The following is a 19,641-nucleotide window of genomic DNA, read 5'->3' as shown; positions in this document are numbered from 1 at the left end:
GAAATTTACATAATTTTTATATTTTTGAAGATTTTTTTTTTTTGCATTGCAGAGCTTGCAGCTCAAATACAACATTGCATTTTAAGCTTGTCATTGGCCAGCAAAGAGCATAGAATTTGTTGGCTTGCACTTGTGAGTGCTTCAGGCAGGGCCACAAGCCTCAGGTGCACTAAAAAAGTGTACTAAATTTTATTTGTCTCAGGGTGAAAGCGAAAATGTTTGTACGTTGCTAAAGTTGCCTACTATTTTGCACTATCTGTACCTGAGGCTCTCTGCTGAGATTTTAAATGTTGTTCTCGCAAGGCTCTTTTCTATGTCATTATGACAGCGCCAATTATGTTTGATTTCGCTGACTAATGCAGTTAGTACATTCTTATAATTAACATTGCTCATCAGTATTGATTTTGCCCACACAGCTTACTGTCTCTACAGTCACATCTCTCCAGCCACACACATAGCACTGTGTGACCTGTCTGTGTGTAGCAATTTATGTATAAGTGTTTAGAGTGCTCATATTTCTTGTCCAGGTATCATGCTGTCAACATCCAAGACTTCAGTGGCAGCTGGCGGAGTGGGATGGGTTTCAACGCCCTGATCCATTCGCACCGGCCTGATCTAATCGACTATGGTACCTTGGAGCCAGCCAATCACATCGAGAACCTCAACAATGCCTTCAACGTGGCCCAACGGGAGCTGGGCATTCCAAGGCTGCTTGATGCTGAAGGTCATTCAACACAGAATTTTACATCTCAGCTTAAGTGTTCTATTCTTGAAAGAAAGTTGGTTGTGCTTTAAGTGCACAGTATCTTTTTTACTTTCATTGCTAACTCTGTTTGAAAAACTGTTGGTTAGGTTAGGTTAGGGTAGGGAAGGATAGGATAGGATAGGATAGGATAGGATAGGGTAGGAAAGGTTAGGTTAGGTTAGGCTAGGCTGGGCAAGGCAAGGCAAACAAAATTCGCTGGTGCTTTTCACTCCTAAACTGTTAATATTGCGTAGATAAGTAGCCATATGCTATTTTTTGGGCTGTACAGCCAGAAGAAATTTCTACTGGAACAGTCATTTCTTTCTCTTTTTTTTGTAGCCACTACCCTCTTAAAATGAAATAATTAACAATCGTAGAAGGTACATGTGACTGCCTACTTCCGGGCCATCGGATTACCTCTCTTGCATCAATAGCAGTTGCATGTATGTATTCTGCTTCTGTCGTTTTTCTCATTTTCTCCAACCTTTTTGTCATTTTCAGACATTGATACAAACAAGCCTGATGAGAAATCGGTCATGACATACGTTGCATCCTACTACCACACATTCGCCCGCATGAAAAATGAAATGAAACAGGGCAGGCGTATCGCCAACGTGAGTACATCCCTTGTTGAATTCAGTCTGATTTCTTGCTTGCAAACTTGTCTTTCTTATCGCATGCTATTACTTTTTATGTGACTAGAGAACGGTTTTTATCATTGCACCTAAGGTTGTGCCTAGTTCATGTCGTTTGAGGCCTATATAATATTTAATGCGGTCTGCAAGTAAGCGAGTAGCGTAAAAAAAAAAAGAAGAAAGAACGCGAGTTAAAATTGGGGGTTAACACCGTGGCTACATTAACCGCCTGCTTGCTGGCATCTGCAGATTGTGGGCCAAATGATGGATGCCGACAGGCAGAAGTACCTGTACGAGCGGCTAACGTCCAAACTCCTGGAGTGGATCCAAGCCAAGACGGCTGAGCTGCAGGACCACTGTTTCCCCAACTCTCTTGAGGGAATTCAGGGAGAGCTGTTGAGGTTCAAGGAGTATCGCACTGTCGAGAAACCCCCAAAGTGAGTACTATTGTGACCTCCTCGCACCTTGTGTGTAATGTGCGTTTTTTTTTTTTTTCAATATGCGAATTGAAGGGAGTACTTCTCTCACTTCCTCTGAGATTTGTCACCTTCATTAGGGATTATGATTCAGAGTCCAAACTGTTGTGAAGATTTCATGTAGTTAATTGTCTTTTTCATCATCTTTTCGTTTCCCCTAATTTCTTGTACATGCTACTTGCCTCGATTGTTAGTACCATCTCTACACTCGGCAATAGCTTTTCTTGGCAGTGTCGGGAAGGCTGCAGGGGCAGATCCTCCGTAACAATGTCATTGCGCCAAATAGTTTGGCTGCATTGGCTGCACTACAGTGCGCCTGACCGCTTGGCGTGTTGCTGTCTGCACGGCTTCTTCACTCAGTCGCTAGTGTAGCTGGCGCCATCTGTGGAATCTTCTTGTAACAAGACATGCCTAGCAAATTCGTTTTAATTGAGGAAACTGTTTCTGCCTTGACTTTTGACCGTTAATTTTGGCAATTACATTTAGGAATATGCATTAAGTAATGGATATTGCCAAAATAGTGTGTTTTAAGAGAAAACTAATAACTTTAACCAGAGATTATATTCCAGTACGTAGGCAGATAGGGTTTGTTTAGCTTCGTAGCTTTCGCTCCATTGCCGAAAAGCGTCGCGGAGTATAACCTTGTACAACTTGTTGTACTGGTGCTGTTATGCGTAACTCTGGCTCCCTTACTTTGCTGTAAGGATTGAGGATACGGGAGACAGACAGGCAGACAGATTGAGACAGTTGAGGTTTGTGAGAAATATTTTTTGATACCATTAGATCCTTCTGGTATTTATCGGTTTTGAGCTTTAAAACTATTGTTGACATCATTAGAGCCTATCATAATTGATATTATTTTTAAAATGCCTAAGGGAAAAAAAAATGTATGCAGTCATGGTTTGACATATTGTATGGTACAAAGTTCTTACAGACAGCTTTGGATGGCTTGCCCTTGGCTTTTCATTGTTAGGAGTTTGTACATAGTGTGCCTGTGCGGGAATCACGCATATCTTGAGAAGGCTGCGGAGAAGAGGGCCTAAAGACGAGCAAAATGTTCTGAAAAAAAAAAAAAAAAGTGAATTGTAGGAAAATGCATGCGTAACAAATTATCAAAGGAAGCTTTGCGTCAAGCTGTTTGCTGTCTAGACTACAGCAGAAGCGTGTCTCAAAACCTTCGTGAGATGTGTTACTAATCACGGTGATGTGATTCTGCTTGCTTGCAGGTACAAAGAGCGGAGCGACATTGAGGCGCTGCTGTTCGACATCCAGACCAAGCAGAAAGCCCTGGGTCGACCATTGTATGTCCCACCCGAGGGCAAGATGGCGCACGACATCCAGCGGGCATGGGAGCAGCTTGAAGAGGCCGAGCATGCTCGCGAAGTGGCACTGCGTGAGGAGCTGCTGCGGCAGAAGAAACTGGAGAACCTGGCATGCCGGTTCGACCGCAAGAGTGCCGTCCGTGAGGGCTACCTCCGCGAGATGGTCCAGGTGCTCTCCGACCCGCGGTACGGGAGCAACCTTTCCCAGGTCGAGGCCACGGTGAAGAAGCACGAAGCCATCAGTGCTGACATCCTAGCGAGGGTGAGTGATGTTTGTTGTGTGTTCCTGCATTAACTGACTCCTGTTGCGAAAATTTCTCTAGCCAGTTCTGGCATTTTGAAAGTTTATAGCTTGCAAGCCTTTATCAGGACCTAGTTTCAGTGGGTTTTTAAATTATCTGCTTATTTTCTGGAACAGGGTTTGAAGCTTCAACAGAGTGAAACATAATGCACTCTAAGAACAGTGTTTTTCTCACAGCAAACTGTGCTGTGTGTTGGACGTCTCTGTGCACAGGATTTTGTAGCACAGAGTACATATTGGTTTTTAATAATATTGGAACAAGCAAAGCAGTTCTTGTGTGTTGTGGCAGGCTGCCTTTTCATCACAGTTGACTGTTTGAGGGTACCCACTTTGGATGATGCCTTGGTTTCTGTGTTGCTTGTGCTGGATAACGGGATAAAGTATAAGTAAAGGGAAACACAGAGAATGTCCTTCCATTCCTGTCTATTTTGCTGCTGTCATTGTGACTGATTTGTTTTGTTGCATTCCTAAGCTCAACCAGATTCCCGAGCTTTGTGGGCAGTCACATTCTCTTGTCACTATAACAGGATGTACGCTTGTTGCGATTTTTTTTTTCTGTTGCCTTTGCACTTTCTTGTACGTACATCAGTGTTTGCCACTTAACAGTGAGGTTGATGGGCAGTTAATTTTTTTTTTTTTTTCTGTAATACTGTACGCCCCTAAGGGAGAGTGGAGCCACTGGTTATGTTTTGGCAAAAAATACGTCTTGTTTATTTCTTTAATTTTTGTTCTTTTTTTTCTGTCAGTTATGCTTGCCAGTTTTCGCACCTTTTGGTTCGTTAAATGCACATTTTATAATTTCTCACTTCAGGAGGAGCGGTTTCAGAACCTAACGAAAATGGCTGACCAGTTGGAAGCTGAGAACTACCATGCAAAAACGAGGATTCGAGTCAAGTAAGTAGGCACCCTCACATCTGATATGGCTTCAGTAACTCATTCAGTCAAAGTAGGTACTTTGGTGCTTTATTGTGTACTGAGTGCAATAAGTGACCTGAAACTAGCAGAATCCCTCTATTGTAAAGTAATTTGAGCCAACAAAAATCTTTGCTATGTCAGCGACTTCACAATATCAGTTGTGGTTGACATGACTCTGAGGATGTTGTCTGGTAATTTGCCTGCTTACTATAAACACTTGAAGTTTCATTTAACAAAGAAACACTTAGATATACCTTCCATCCTGCTCTGATCATCCCATTATGTACTGATTATTTATTTTTGTATCGAATTTTATGATACCACATATTAGATTTCATCTAAGTCTGGTGGGAGCACTGTATTTGCACAAACATAATGTGAGGGGGGAGTTTGAATTTATATGAAAACTGACGCTTTGCATGAACATGGCGTCACCTTCCACAGACCCAGTGGCATTCAATAGGCAATAGCTAAGAAACACTTGTGACGCAATGAAGCGAGGTGAACTTATTCCACACGCAGTGGAGCTGCGCCTCCACTTCTTTCCATGTGCGCAGCGCGCTTTGCCTCATGGCCCCAAGGCTTTCAAAAAGTTGGCCCTTCCTCGCAGCCCGCGAGTCTAGTGGCTAAGCCATCTCAAGTAGCGCCATTTTTATCGTCTTCCATATCCATTTGCCTCTGAATGTTGGCCTTACGATTACGCTGTTTCGTTTTTCGCGATGTCGACATTCCGCGGGATGTACGTCGCCATCGCTGAACGCTGGCCGTTCCTTTCGTTTTAAGATGTCTTCTCTATATAAACGAAAGAAAAAAATACAGAGTCGTCTATGGAAGGTGAAACGGGCAGGAGTTTCATTTTACGCTACCTGTGTTCTTACTACAACAGGGTTCTATATATTATTGAAAATATTTGTGTTCAGGTTCTTCAGGTTCAGGTTGTGTTCAGGAGGACAGGCTTTTCAGCTCTTGCTTTCTGAAAGGAGGAAAGAACCTAAGAAGTGTGGATGAATGTGCAATACAGGCCAGCATGAAAGTATTATTATCTTGCAGTGAGTAGGAATGCTAACTTGTTTACAATAAAGGGTTTATAATGAGATTTCACAGTTTTAAAGGGGCAAATAAAACAAAACGGGGATGAAATCTGAAATCCTGAAGTCCTGCTTGCTCCTTGAACTTCTAGAGTTAACCTGGAAATGTTTCTCGTGGTGCTGTTGAACTGGTGCAGTTCAACTGGTGCAGTAGGCAACCATCATGTTAAGAGAGTACTGTCATCCAGGAGCACAGTGGAGAGCTCCGTGTAAAATATAATGCATCAAGTTGGTCTGTTTAGCACCAGGTGGCACTAAGCTATTTACAGCTGATGTTTCATGTTTCGACCTGGGTTTTTGAGATGGACGGGCACCTTTTTTTTTTCCACACGTGTGTTCTCAAAGCCACATATTGTGTGCTGTGTTGCTATACCACTGCATTTGTGTTTTCTTTTTCCCATAGGGAAAAGGAAATAATGGGAAGGTGGCATTTGCTGCTGGATCTTCTCAACAAGCATCGCGTGACCCTGAACAATGTCAGCCTGCTTATGAGCATGCTCCGAGAGGCAGACACCCTCCACGGCGAGATTAAGGATGTTGAGGTAAGAATCAACATCCTCACATATCACCTCCGATTGTTGGGTCACTTGCGTTCACTGCGTCATGGGTCACATCGTGTATTTTTGCTGTGTGGCACGAATTCTGGGTGGCGCTATGAAGCCATTGGACAGCTCAGATTTTTCAAAGAGCCTGTGAAAAACACATGCCAGATTGGTATTGTCACCTGTTATCTGTTCTAATAAGATGACTTTGCTGTAGCCTCATTGGCTGGTCACACTGCATCCAAGAATATCTAAGGGTGGCCTGACGCACAGGGATTGGGCACTGAAAATTGCTGCCATAGTGAACATGTTAATCTGTTTAGTTTATAATTTGGCACCCAAATGTATATGCCTTATCTTTTCGGCTCTTTTTAATGTTTGTGTTCATAGCAGAAGCTCTCCTGTTCACTGATGAACTGTTCACTTGTTTTGGTGGTTTCTGGTTGAAGATCCTGTTGATCCTATTCACCTTGACACTTTCAAGCCATTGTTTTGCATCTACATGAGTGCCCTGCTTCCAGGCTCAAGATAGCAGTGCTAATACCGGCCACGTTCTCATTTGATGAGTGTATCCCAAGGCAACAAAGTGCTGCTAGTGTAGTCATATATGAGAAAAGTAGATATTTTTTTTAGAAATGAGTGTAATGCAAAAAATACAACATTTACCTGGATATAATGCATTTTTTTTTATACTGATAATAGAAATGAAAAGTCGCCCCATGCATTATAATTGAGTCAACTTTGTTGGTTAATTGAATTTTTTTTTTGATTCGGTGCATTCAGATGTGATCAGTATGTTGCACTCATGAACATGCTGCATTTGGGCAACTACGGCAGCAAATACATTCAGAAAAGTAATTGTCACAAAGGGACGTGTAATGATAGTATAGCTGGTGCGTTCATTGCACTGGCAGGGTGAGCTCAAGACCCTGCTTCATGTGTGCCGTCTTGCGCTTGCCATACCTTTCAAGCAATCCTCGTGAGTCCTTGACCCTGCCTCCTTCCAGACTGAGTGGCGACTATCTTTTGTTTCGCTTTCCCCGTAACATTGGCCTCGTGGTTTACCGCTGTCGTCGTCCTTTGCGTGTTTGTCCCTCTCCGCAACAACAGGGCAGCTTCCTGTCCGATGAGTACGGCTGCCACTTGCTGGCTGTGGAGGACCTGCTGCAAAAGCACGCCCTGGACGAACTGAACCTGGCCTCACAGGGGGAGGCTATCCGCAGGCTCACCCAGCAGTCGGCCCCACTCCTCAATCAGGGGCACAAGGAAGGGCCCGTGCTGCAGCGAAAGCTTGACGACCTCAACGCCGACTACGCGACGTGAGCATTCACTCGCTGATTTGTTTGCTTGTTCACGTTTCCAGCAGTTTCCTTCCAGGTTCAGAAAGCTCTTTTGTTTCTTTACTCAGGTCCTGCTGAGTGCATAGACAAATTTGTGTAAGATGAGAACTTGCGAGGAGCTCCTCTCTTGTGTGTCTTTAACTGTGCATGGTGGTCCATGCTTGACTGATTTTGCGCTTCACTGCCTTTAAATGCAGAAACTGCTACTGGCTTTGAACTCTGGAGTTCATGCTCAGCAGCAGCAGAATGCAACAGCCACTTCACTAATAGACTTTGCAGTGCTAGCTTAGTCGTAACGAGTACTTTTTTTTCCCCCATTCTGAATTGCTAGCCCTTTCCTGCTTTCCAGGCTACTACAATACCGGAGTAAAAAAAAAAATAAGTATAATGAAGAAGTATAATGAGAAGCCTCGGCTGGACAGGACTGAATGAACATTAGTTAGAGCACGGTTAATACAATAACACATGAATACTCTAGTATGTCAGCGGCTGGTTAAGGCTTGCTGGCATAGAAGCAGGTAGTGTGAGGTAATTATCATCTGGGAGGCCAAAAGTGTAATTTGTGATTCAACTTATGAGTCTCATTATAATAGAGTGAGTAAAAAAACAGCAAACCCATTTGCCTTTCAAGATGTATCCAACAGCCGTTCCTGTTCTTCGAAGCAGTGGAGTAATCAGCTCGGCTTTATTGTAATCGTGCTATTTTCTGTTATTTCTCGCTTGGCCATCACTCTGTCTGTCCCGGTTGTGCAGGCTTGGGAAGCTGGCAAAGCGGCGGCGGCGGCAGCTGGATGAGTGGCGGGCCTACTTCCAGTTTGTGCAAGACCACGAGGAAGAGGAGGCCTGGATTCGCGAAAAGCAGCGCATCTGCAAAGCAGTGGTTGGCGGCAAAGACCTGCTGGCTCTGGTCTCTCTCCAGCAGAAACACAAGGTAAGGGGGCATATAGTCAAGGTGAAAAACGTAGCGCAAAGAAACGAGGACACAGAAAGACGGACAACACACGGCGCTTACTTCCAACAATAGTATATTTCAGAAAGAAAAAGTGGTTTTATAACGAAATCACGACCAACACGCTGACAAACCATGTGCTAGCAAAGCGTATCAGCCAGATATGCGAGCTCTTTCGCCATCAATGATACAGAGGGGGTACTCACACAATCATCTTTCAAAAGTGATATCCATTCCGCTTCTATGATTTCTCGTGTCAACCGGTTATTGTGCACTTTTAAAACCATGCATTGTTCAAGAAGCGGTATGCAGAAATCATAGAAGCGGAATGGATATCACTTTTGAAAGATGATTGTGTGAGTACCCCCTCTGTATCATTGATGGCGAAAGAGCTCGCATATCTGGCTGATACGCTTTGCTAGCACATGGTTTGTCAGCGTGTTGGTCGTGATTTCGTTATAAAACCACTTTTTCTTTCTGAAATATACTATTGTTGGAAGTAAGCGCCGTGTGTTGTCCGTCTTTCTGTGTCCTCGTTTCTTTGCGCTACGTTTTTCACCTTGAAGTTATGAACCAACAAGCCCAAGCATATACCCTTCGGGCATATAGTCTCTTCTTTGTCATTTTTTTAAAATATCGAGCTTGAATTTGTCTCTTTCTTTTTTGATATATCGAGCTTGAATTCGTCATACTTTTTTTAAATATCGAGCTTGAATTCGTCTCTTTCTTTCTGGAAATGTTGAGCTTGAGTTCGTCTCTTCCTTTTTGGAAATATCGAGCTTGAATTCGTCTCTTTCTTTTCGAAAATATCGAGCTTGAATTCGTCTCTTTTTGGAAATATCGATCTTGAATTCATCTCTTTCTTTTTTGAAATATCGAGCTTGAATTCGTCTCTTTCTTTTATGAAATACCAAGCTTGAATTCGTCTTTCTTTTTGGAAATATCGAGCTTGAATTTGTCTCTTACTTTTTGGAAATATCGAGTTTGAATTCATCTCTTTCTTTTTGTAAATATCAGCTTGAATTCGTCTCTTTCTTTTTGGAAATATCAAGCTTGAATTCGTCTCTTCACACCCAAGTTTCGAAAGCAGCTTTGGCACAGACAGATGACGGTAGGGCAAAACAGTTTTTAACATGTAAAGGGGTGAACAGATAACCAATGTCTGTTACGGAAACAAGGCTCAATCAAAGGAAAATATAGCCAAGGGCAGCTGAAGTCAAGTGGAGAGATAAGAAAATTGCTGGGGTTAGGGGGTGGCAGCTGGCACAAAATAGGAATAATTAGAGACCAGTGGGAGAGGGTTTCGTTCTGCGGTGGACGAGATGTAGTTACTGATACTGATGATGATGGCGACAGTTTGCTGCAAGTTTTGGTGCAAACTTGAAGGAGAATGTAGGCAAGGAGAGGTGAAAGCATTCTGTGGATGAAAACTGCAGGCATTGGAAGCGGAAATCGGAGGTCACGACGGCCACATCCAACGGCTGATCCTGGCTGGCGAGAAGCTGCTCGAAGGACACCACAGCCAGAGCGCTGATGTGAAGCAGCGCCTGCAGGCACTCCGTGAACGCTGGGCAGAGTTGGCCGACCTGGCTGCTGTGAAAAGGAAGCGCCTGGAAGATGCCTACGAAGCCTTCCAGGTTAGTCCTGCAGGGTGTTTTACTTTTTTTTTTCCTCTATGTCGTAGCTACATTCTCAAACGTGTGGCTAATTTGAACTAAATTACTCATTTACCATGAGTTGAAACCATTTCTGCATGCTGTAGGTTACTGAATGCTTGAGTGTCATTTTTGAATTTAGATCCTTGGTTCACTTACCATGGAGCATCCTTCAGAAAAATATCAATATGAAAACATGTTCATTAATATAATCTCTAAAAATCACACCTGCAAATTCCTGTTTAGATTACTGTAAAGCATGCTGTTGTTTCAATGTAAGTTTTGGTTACTGGTAATGATGCATGCCTGTACAAGAATGTGATGTGGCAGCATGGGAACTAAGAGAAAAAAGAATGTCAGTGGCGCTAAGCTGACTTCCTATAAAAATTTTACGAGTTCCTGAGAGCAGAGTACAACGGTACTTGTACAGTTACCTGCCGAAAGTGCCCTGGTCCGGCTGAAAAATAAATTTGATCTTAGTTTGCTGGCAAAAGCAAGCAGACTGTTTCATTTGGTTGCACCCTCACGTGGTTGTCAATGTGTGTTGTGCAGTACCACGCAGACGCCAACGAAGCCGAGTCATGGGTGCGCGAGAAGCTGGCGCTTGTGTCTAGCAAGGACTATGGGAAGGATGAGCCCAGTGCTCAAGCGCTCCTCCAGCGTCACAGCTGCCTCGAGAGCGAGATGAACGCCTACGGTACGGACATACGCCGGCTGCGAGACCAGGCCGATCGCATGGTGCGCTCTGGCGTCGACTCACTGGCCATTGTGAGTGTGTTTTTTCTTCCGTCTCATCTTCGCTACTTCCTGTATTGTGCATTTTGTGTGGTTCCATGTTATGGTTCATTTGCACCTAGCAGAACTAGGTGCAAAGCTGTCACTCTGAGGGTAAAACCGTGGTATCCGAATGCTTGCTAGTTGTCAGTGTAACCTGCAATGCAAGGTTGGCAGCCTCACTCCACATTAAACTTGGTACTATTCTGGTACCTTGGTATGTACAAGGTACCGATTTTAATGCTCTGCAATTAAGGCACTAGAGCACTGCATGGGCTGTAATTATTGGCCCAGGCCCGGCATTCTCTACCATTACCCACCCAAGCCCGGCCTGGCCCGGTTTCTCTAATACGTGCCCGGGCCCGGCTCAGGTCTGAAACCACACAAAAGCTATGAGTGCTTTGCAGAAGTGACAGTGTGGTTGTTACTCTGAATTTCAGTGAAAAAGAGTGCGTCGTTGTTAGAATAGAGGTCTGAAATTATCTAGAAACACTTCAAGTTTGAACTAGTTGGTTGTAACGAGATATAATTATGCAAATGCGAACTGGTGTGAAGCCACGAGGATGAACACACACAGAGAGGGGACTGGGGCCAGTCCTGTCTCTGTGTGTTTGTCCTCGTTTCTTTGTTCTAGTTCGCATTTGTGCGAATTCCTCTAGTTTCTGCTTATGGTTGAGTTGGCACTTTTTTATTTTTTTTTACCCAGAAGAAAGTACAATGCTTTGAATGGCGCACATACCAATTTTCTGAAAAAAAAATCAACTGAAGCTTGTTTCCTGCCTCTTATTTTGGGATTTAGTTTTCGCAAGCAAATGTAGAACAGCCTGTAACATTGCAATCAGTTTTCCACCGCCACACAGGAAGTCACGTGCGACCACAATGCAGTGACGTGTCCGCTTGTGTCTGTTCAAACAGCTACTTCTACCACTGTCGCTTGTCTCTCACCATCCAGCAAAAACAAAACATCGGAACATCAGATGGGCTCGGATATATTATGCAATGAAGATGTCAACTTCTACAGGCCACTGAAACTGAATGTTAATGTTGTCGCATCTTGGACAGTTAGTTTAGAAAGCTTTTGTAGAATTAAAGGGCAAATAACAAATAGAAAAGGCAGGACTTGACAGACGTTGTGAAAAGCGCTTCGCACGAACACACAGACCGAAAGGATAGAAGCTGCACAGCACTTATTGGATGCACTTCCAAGGCCCAGATTTGCCTGAACGCACAGCTTCCTCTATGCTGCGGGAAAACCAAACAGAAAAAGTACAACTACGATTATCAGGAAATATGACACTTGTTGATATAGAGCGTGGAACATTACAGATCCAAGGTGCATGCTGGGGAGGAGGTATGTGTTATGCACTCGGGGCTGAAAATCTAGCACCAAAACAGAACGATTAATAAATTCGCATTCTGGAAATAGTTGAAAACTGGCTCTGTCTTGACCTTCCATTCGTTAACCCCTTGAGAACATAATTAGTGGGCGTTCAGTGAAAGCATCCTTTCACTGCATAGGCCGGAGCCTGGCTCAGCCCCATTGGTGTATAGGCTTGAGACTGGGCCCAGCCCAGGCCCAGCAAAAAATTGTTGTACCGCGGGCCGCCCAAGCCCTTGCAGTGCTCTACAAGCTACCAGCAGGGTACTAAACTCAGTACAGCTGCAAACAGTGCTGGATGGGGAACTCCAGTGCTTGTCCAGTATTCGCAAAGTTTTCAGTATGCTGAGAGCTGACGTAACTTCCGAGTCAAGCACCGAACCTGTGGTCCTGTTACAGCTTTGAAGCCAGTTAGACATTCATGATTTATATCACAGAACCTCTTTATCTGTCCCTACAGCCGACTAACCTGGCTTTGTTGCGTAGTCTCTAATGAGGCCATCTCTTTCATGCATTCTCCGTCTCCTTGCTCTCCTGCACAGTACCTGGACGCTCTGAATGAAGATGCTGAGCCGTCCGAAGACTGGACTGAAGAACTGCAGCTGGTGCCCGTTGAGGAGTGGGTGGACGAGGTGGTTGAGAAGGAGGTGATGCAGTCGGTCGTGGAAGAGCGCAAGGTGCCCCAAGTCAAGGCCCTTTACCCCTTCTCGGGACAGAACATGAACGTCCAGAAGGGAGAGGTAGGTTCCCACTGCCACTACTTGTCATCATTGTTATGCTCCTGCGTGACAGTATCTGTGCCCTGTGTGAGAGGGTTGCCCTCTTGCCTCGGAAGTGTTCATGTACCGTGCAGCTAGAAGTGCGTTTGGGTCACATCAACTGACCGTGAAGATGGAGCTGTAAATCTGGAGTGACATCTCCTGAAATGTAAATCTTCATTTTGTGGTGTTTACAGCATAAAGTTATTGTATGGGTAGTTGTACAAACAAGCAAAAAGGGCAGGGCAACATTGCTCTTGCATGTTCAGTTATTGGGCAAACATTTCTTACAAAGCCTCCTTTCATTACAAAACCCTCATTTGCACACATTTGAACGCATGTATCCCAGGGCTGTACAGTGTGAATGACTCGATTTTGGTAAGGACCCGATTTTCTCAGTTTTTAAGGGTGGACTACAATTCCACAATTAATATGCACTGTCACTCGAAATTGGGTCACGCAAGCACTGTATGCCCATTTTACATTGGCCGGTGTTCACCGAGGCGTGCACTAAGATGTTCTCGTATCACTACAGGCAAGGTCGTTCATGTGTCCGATGTAGCAGTAAAAAAGCAAGAATCGGGGGTTTTCTCAATGGCTATTAATAGCACGTTCACACATGTGGGGGCGTTGAACCCTCATACTACATCCCTAGAAGCACTGCAGTCCACGTATAACAATACTTCAGAGAAAACTGTGAAAAATCTAGTTGTTATAATCGATAATTGTTATAAATGGATTGTTGAAAACATTCGTCCTGAAAGCACCTGCATACGTCCTGATTCTCATTCATCACCTAGTCAAAGAGGAGCTTTTATAGAAGGTAGGTTGTACAAAAAGAAAAACATTTATTTCACTCTCTGATCAACTAAGAAACAGGGCGTCACATGTTAGGCACACTAAAGAAGTCAGATCAGCACGTGCCTATGCAGCAGCTGAACTTGAAGATTGGTTGTGCATAGCATCAAGGTGCTGCACGTACGCTGATGGTAATCCTCTCGAGTGCACAGTCTATGAGGGAGCCAGTCAATGGCAGTGCAGTTCCGCTTGACATCGGAGGCTGGCCACAGCCAACATTTCCTCCTCATTGTCACTGCTGCTGTCACAGTTGGATAATGCTGCTACTTGGCCTAATCCTATGATTTCATTAGGCCTCGGCTTTATTCCACTGGCAGATCTTTTTAACATTATGCCCAGTATGGTTACAAAATCATCACCCAGAGGGCTCAGATTTGATCGTTGTAGCCGATATGTGGTGGGTGCTCTGTCGCTACAAACGGTTTATTTTTCCGCAAGTGTAAGGTATGTTTTGATTGTTCTAGAACAATTCATCGTTATAACCGACATATCGTTATAAATTGTGTCGTTATAAGTTGACTGCACTGTACTTCACAAAAAAAAGGCAAAAAGCACCATTCGTGCACTGACTGTCTCAGATAATTTCTACAGAGTGTTTCTGTATCATTAGAAACATCTGTTGCTTTTCAGATTGCTTCTTTTAAACCTTTTTTTTTTTTGCCCTGGAATTACATGCAGTAGAGTGTTTAACAACATGATTGTTGCAAAGACATCAAAACAGAAGAGGGATATATTCTTTGTTTAGCATATGGCATCAAAACATTGCACACCACTCCCAGTCTGCATGCTAGTCGATTGCAGTCACAGTCGATTGCTAGTTGATTCCTAGTCACAGTTTGGCCACCGCACACCACTTACACAGACGTGCTCCAGAGCAGTCTGTGTCTGCCATTGCGCGACAGTCTGCACAGGGCCTCGTGGAAGCTCTTAAGACCGATGGAGTACACAAACGGGTTCACAACCGAGGCCAGAAACTGCACAACGGTGGAGAGCATGTCCAGCCAGTCCGGAATGGCCTTGGGCCCCAGCAGCACTTTCACCAGCTTGGTGAAGCAGAATGGGGTGATGCAGATGAAGAAGATCACAATCACTGCCAAGATGCTCACGAGAATCTTCTGATTTCCGGGCCTTTTCTGGCGAAACGACAACTGGCGGCATGGCACTCCGTTCGATGCACGACCCTTTGGCACCACCACCACTGCCGTCACAACTGCATTTGAACGCAGGCGGCGCACTGACACGAGGATGCGAGCGTACTGCACAAGCACAATGGCCGCCGGCGTCGCAAAACAGAGTGAGAATGTGGCGGCGTAGTAGATGATGTGCTCGCGCCGAGGGTGCCAGTCGACATCGCAGACAATGTTGTCGAACTGGTACGCGGTCCAGTCGAGAATGGCGGGCACGACGGCAAACACAATTCCGAGCGACCAGGGCAGGGCCACCATCTGCACCAGGCGGCGCCACGTGCAGCGTTGGACGTACTGGAGCGGCTTGTGCACAGCCACGCCGCGGTCTAAGGCGATCATGGCGAGTGTCACGCTCGATGTTGACGTGAGCCAGTAGTTGAGGATGCCGTGGAAAGTGCAGAAGCTTGGGTTGTCCAGCGGCCAGCCGTCATTGGTCAAGGCACACGCTGATGGCACCTGCAGATGTTTGTGTAACAAACGAAAGGATAAGCTGTACTCTATGCTGTACACTCCTTTTTGTCTCTTCAGCTTATCTTTTTAAGAGCAAAACTGCATATTGCAACAAACAGTTTGTGCCTAACTCCCAAGGTTCTGTAGAAAGCAACAACATACATGTAGAATTCTTGTTCGTGGCTGTGTGTAACTGATGCACTCACTGAACCATTCTGCTGTAAATGTGGCGTTCTAGAGGAGCATCTAGAGGATCTCGAATGGGGCAGCTCTACTGCACAGGTTTGTGTGCTGTGGCTCCTAGAGAAGTGGCCTGGGAAATTTTAAAATGTACTGTATGTATTATAATTGGCATATGAGCTGCATCAAAGGGCTGACACACTTCGAGTAGCGCTTCTAATTCGAAGTGAGTGTCCAGCCATTACGATGGCTTGGACCTACCAGAAAGACTCTTCATTTCCACCCTTTTTTTTACGTATGAACACAAGCTCAGCTTTGTTGAGGTCCAATTCTGGAAATTTCTTGCATCATAGAGTTGCGGAAGGTTTGTGCTGTGGCATCGCACAATATTCAGGTTGAAAGCTGCCGTGCACATTTAGCAGCGCAAGATGTAGAGATTATGTGCATCACAGCGCAAGTCTGTTTTCACAAATACATTTAAAGCTGCCCTAATGCACTCTAGTACTGTTATGATGCCCCGCTAGACCTAGGACATGCTCATAACAGTGAGGTTCGTAGTTATGACCTTGCTGTACTGTCTGCCTGCTCACGCACTTGCATGCTGTCCCGAACTGCATTGCCTAACCATGTCGTATGCGCGCTTCGCTGGCCGCAATGCACTGTTGGGCCCTGGTACATTGCCATGTGCTCAGCCGTGTGTATCGAGGCGTGCTTACTGCAGCCATTGACTAGACCTCGCGCAGGCTCGCGCAGCTCACGTGGATTGAGAATAACAGGAAATTGAGGTGCACACGGGTGCTAGTGTTGTCACAAATGAATCGGGCTGCACCGTATAGGGTTATGTGAATGTGTATTAGAATTTTATCAACGCTTTGCTGCGCTGATTTTCAAGTGATGAATCTTGAAAGATGACATTTGCAATATTTCAGGATGCGACTTTAGTGAAACTGCAGCAAAACTGCTCAGTTGAGCTCAGCATCTGGTAAATTTAGAGGTTGCCAAAATTGTACTCAGGATAGACTTTGAGGTTAAACCCGCATTACTGGTGGGCATAATAAAAATCCAATGCATAAGACAGTTTAACCGCAAAGAGGAATAGTTGTGATAGCCTTAATCAATGCGTGCTAATAAGTTTAGATTTAACGTAACAAAGTTTATTTAGTATGAAGTGGTGCCATGTGTTTAGTATGAAGTATTATTTTAGTATTTAGTATTATTTATTTTCGTATTTTAGTATTTAGTGTTATTTAGTATGAAGTGGTTCGCACTGCTCAGCATTTTATGCTGATGCCTACTCTGACGGATACGATTGAAAAGAATCTCTTAACATTTTTGTTTCTCATGGCTACTACCATTTGAGGGTAAATATTTGGTCTTTCAGAAGTAAATCGTAAACATCTGCAGAGGGTTATAAATCGAGAAAAAAACAAAAATAGAAGTAAACCTCAATTGGCCGAATTTGTTTGTGCTTTGGTATGCAGCCTGGAATCAGAAGGTTCAGTTTTGTTGGTGGGACAGACCAGTGCTTTTAATGCTGTTTGCTTCCTGGCTGCTTGCCTTAACTTCAAGGAACAAATTTTCTTCGTGGTTTCCACGTTTCATGAACGTTTGTCAGTTGACAGTTTGCAGTGTCAGGTGTGCCTTAATACTATGTTATGCGCTGGCTTGGGCACTGCCACCCACCATGACAAGTGTGGCCGTGAGGAGGTCGGTCACAGCGAGGCTGACGACCAGCAGGTTAGAGCGGTGCTGCTTGACGTGCTCATCCCAGAGTGACACGAAGAGCACCAGGAGGTTGCCGAGGATGGAGATGCAGAGCTCGGCTGAGACTAGCACGGCAGCCACTGCGCGCTCCGTGGCAGTCGCGCTGCTCACGGCCGTGCGGTTCATTGGGAGCAGAGCACCACTGTCAGGTTCTGAAAGGAAGACAAGAGGGAGGAAAAAAATCACTTTATTAAAGAGCGACAAATTAAGCGCAGAAAAAATCCTGGCCTGAGAGCAGCAGGGCACGCTGGTCGTACTATTAGTCCGACACCAGCCAGGTACTCCAGGTTGAATGAAAGGTTTTGGGGGGGGGAATTCGGAGGGTTACTGGGCACTGAAAGAGACAGTGCTCCAGATTGGCATAGGATGAAGGGCAGTTGGGGCAGGAGGGGTCAGACCGCATGCGAAGCTTGTTGTCGATGGAAGTTAGGGCGATGCTGAATTGAGGGTGGGGTTTGCAGAGTGTCTGAAAGGAGCTATGGAGTTGTGTGCAGTGTGGCTTGATAACGCGCTTGTAGCATAGAGACGCATCACAGGTCGGAGGAGGGCTTGACCAGTATGTGGTTTTATCTTAATTGAATGCTCATTGTACTGACCTCAGCTGCATGTTTCTTGTATAGACAGACTTTGTTGTGGTGTTAAATGAGGTGTGAGGCGAAAAATGAACTTTTGCCGGTTAATGGAATGCGAGTCATTTGCTGGGAGTTCTTGACACATACCTTGATTACAGCGGAAGCTTTGCAGATGACTTGGCAAAGGCTAGATTCACGAGTAAAACGTTGCGCAAAAGATAATTTATGAGTTATACACATAGCGTGTTGTGAGTATAATCTCCTGGGCGAGTTTATTACTACGAGTAATTTTTGGTACGCGGACTACACTCCAAGAACAAGGAAAAGTGCAGGAAATTAATTTTTATTGCTCTAAAAAAATATGCACCATGCTTATTCTTTGATCTGATTTGGTCACCTTATTTTGGTGAGATATAGTATTTTTTGCACGGGGCACTGCAGTATATGACACAGGAAAATGTCCGACCCAGCAGCTATACCTTCTCTGATTACTCATGCTAGCTAGTTAGAGTGCATCCAGAAAAAATATCAACATTCAAGAAAATGATGCCAATTAGATAGCCGGAAGGTAGAAAATATATTTTCGTGCAATGCGTTGTTTGAAAGGAATCCCATTTTTACTCTGCTTCTGAGGAATTAAAAAAAAAAACCTTTAAATTCATGGCTCAGGGCATAGACCAACTGTTTGGAATTGTGAAGTAAGACATTGTGATTGTGCAGGGCAACTAGCACCTTTGCCGTTATGGTCAATGACCTTTCTGACGTGTCTGTTTGAAAAAAAGTGAACAAAGTCTGCTATGTCCTTGTGTGGACCAACGTGAAGCTTTTAGGATAATGCCATTGAATAAATTAGTCATGTGTATGTTTACCATATTTACAAGCATAGCAGAAGTGCAGTGGTTGCTGAAACAGAGGTGCAGTTCATGTGGAGGTTTTTCACACTAGTGCTGTAGCCTTTGCTTGGCCATTGTGTTTGTTTTCTTCATCATCACACTTAATTGCTTAATGGAATTTTGCGTGTAATTATATCTGGATTTATCAGTTCATGACAATAGCATTCAATAGTCTTATGCAAAATCTGCCAATCGTTAGAGCTACTTCGTGGTCGTTTCATTATTTTAGCTTAGGCTAAGTCAATATCAGCATGATGAAGGCCAGACTTGGAAAAAATAGCTGTCTTGCAGCTGTTTTTTTTTACTGCCACCATTCCTGTATAGCTCTGAAATAAAATACAAGTCAGACCATGACTAAATAACTTTAGTTAAGACTGTTCAGCTGTGTTTTGAGCACCCTTATTTTGTTACAAAGAACTGGAAGAGCATGAACAGAAGCGAGCGATATGTTTTTCTTAGAAACGAAATGTTCTGAGTGAAACAAAATGCTTTTTACATGCACCGGGAGTCGAGAGGCTGGCTGGGCAGGGCCTAAGCCCGGCTTTATCACGTCATTGCACCCATCGTACCTCACTGCGTACATGCCTTATCCGCACTAATTGTGTTTACGACCCCTAGAGCCGCTCTTTGTGATGGCTTAGCGGGAGGGGGAGATTGTCCTGCAAGGCAAGCCGCTCCAACAAGGCGAAGAAGAGAAATGCCGCTGCACTTACTCGGAGCCTAAAAGCGACGCCACGAGCTTCCACATTTTCTGGCCGTCACCCCACTCGTTGGCGGCTGCTGCACCATTGCTCCAAGCCATGGTCACGGCTACTAGGCACAGCTCGAAAGCAGCGGAAGCGGCATCGTAACACCCCTG

General features: G+C 44.6%; 2 protein-coding genes across 2 annotated transcripts in view; one reads left to right on the top strand and one right to left on the bottom strand.

Moving 5' to 3' along the window:
- kst (spectrin beta chain, non-erythrocytic 5 kst) overlaps nt 1–19,641 on the top strand; it is a 214,894-nt gene that overhangs the window by 135,024 nt on the left and 60,229 nt on the right. The window contains exons 6-16 of the mRNA XM_077666319.1: nt 528–724; nt 1,247–1,359; nt 1,630–1,817; nt 3,083–3,440; nt 4,291–4,373; nt 5,886–6,024; nt 7,135–7,343; nt 8,118–8,295; nt 9,750–9,950; nt 10,521–10,736; nt 12,663–12,860. Coding sequence (XP_077522445.1) covers nt 528–724; nt 1,247–1,359; nt 1,630–1,817; nt 3,083–3,440; nt 4,291–4,373; nt 5,886–6,024; nt 7,135–7,343; nt 8,118–8,295; nt 9,750–9,950; nt 10,521–10,736; nt 12,663–12,860 — 2,080 coding nt within the window. The remainder of the gene's footprint in view (nt 1–527; nt 725–1,246; nt 1,360–1,629; nt 1,818–3,082; nt 3,441–4,290; nt 4,374–5,885; nt 6,025–7,134; nt 7,344–8,117; nt 8,296–9,749; nt 9,951–10,520; nt 10,737–12,662; nt 12,861–19,641) is intronic.
- LOC144133331 (beta-3 adrenergic receptor-like) lies at nt 14,449–19,635 on the bottom strand. Its single transcript, XM_077666333.1, has 3 exons — nt 19,496–19,635; nt 17,237–17,469; nt 14,449–15,379 (listed from the first exon to the last, which is right to left on the bottom strand). Exons 2-3 carry the CDS (start codon nt 17,441–17,443, stop codon nt 14,591–14,593), a joined length of 996 nt encoding a protein of 331 aa, XP_077522459.1. The 5' UTR covers nt 17,444–17,469; nt 19,496–19,635; the 3' UTR covers nt 14,449–14,590.

The sequence above is a fragment of the Amblyomma americanum genome, chromosome 5 (genome assembly GCF_052857255.1).
Source record: "Amblyomma americanum isolate KBUSLIRL-KWMA chromosome 5, ASM5285725v1, whole genome shotgun sequence".
Classification (NCBI taxonomy): domain Eukaryota; kingdom Metazoa; phylum Arthropoda; class Arachnida; order Ixodida; family Ixodidae; genus Amblyomma; species Amblyomma americanum.
Note: the sequence above shows the minus strand (reverse complement) of the source record. Positions and strands in the feature narration are given on the sequence as shown.

Excerpts from the sequence above, each read along its gene's own strand:
- LOC144133331 (XM_077666333.1), bottom strand. The coding sequence starts at position 17,443 with ATGAACCGCACGGCCGTGAGCAGCGCGACTGCCACGGAGCGCGCAGTG. Across the intron at positions 15,380-17,236 it reads TCACGGCCACACTTGTCATG|GTGCCATCAGCGTGTGCCTT; the intron begins GTGGGTGGCAGT and ends AAACATCTGCAG.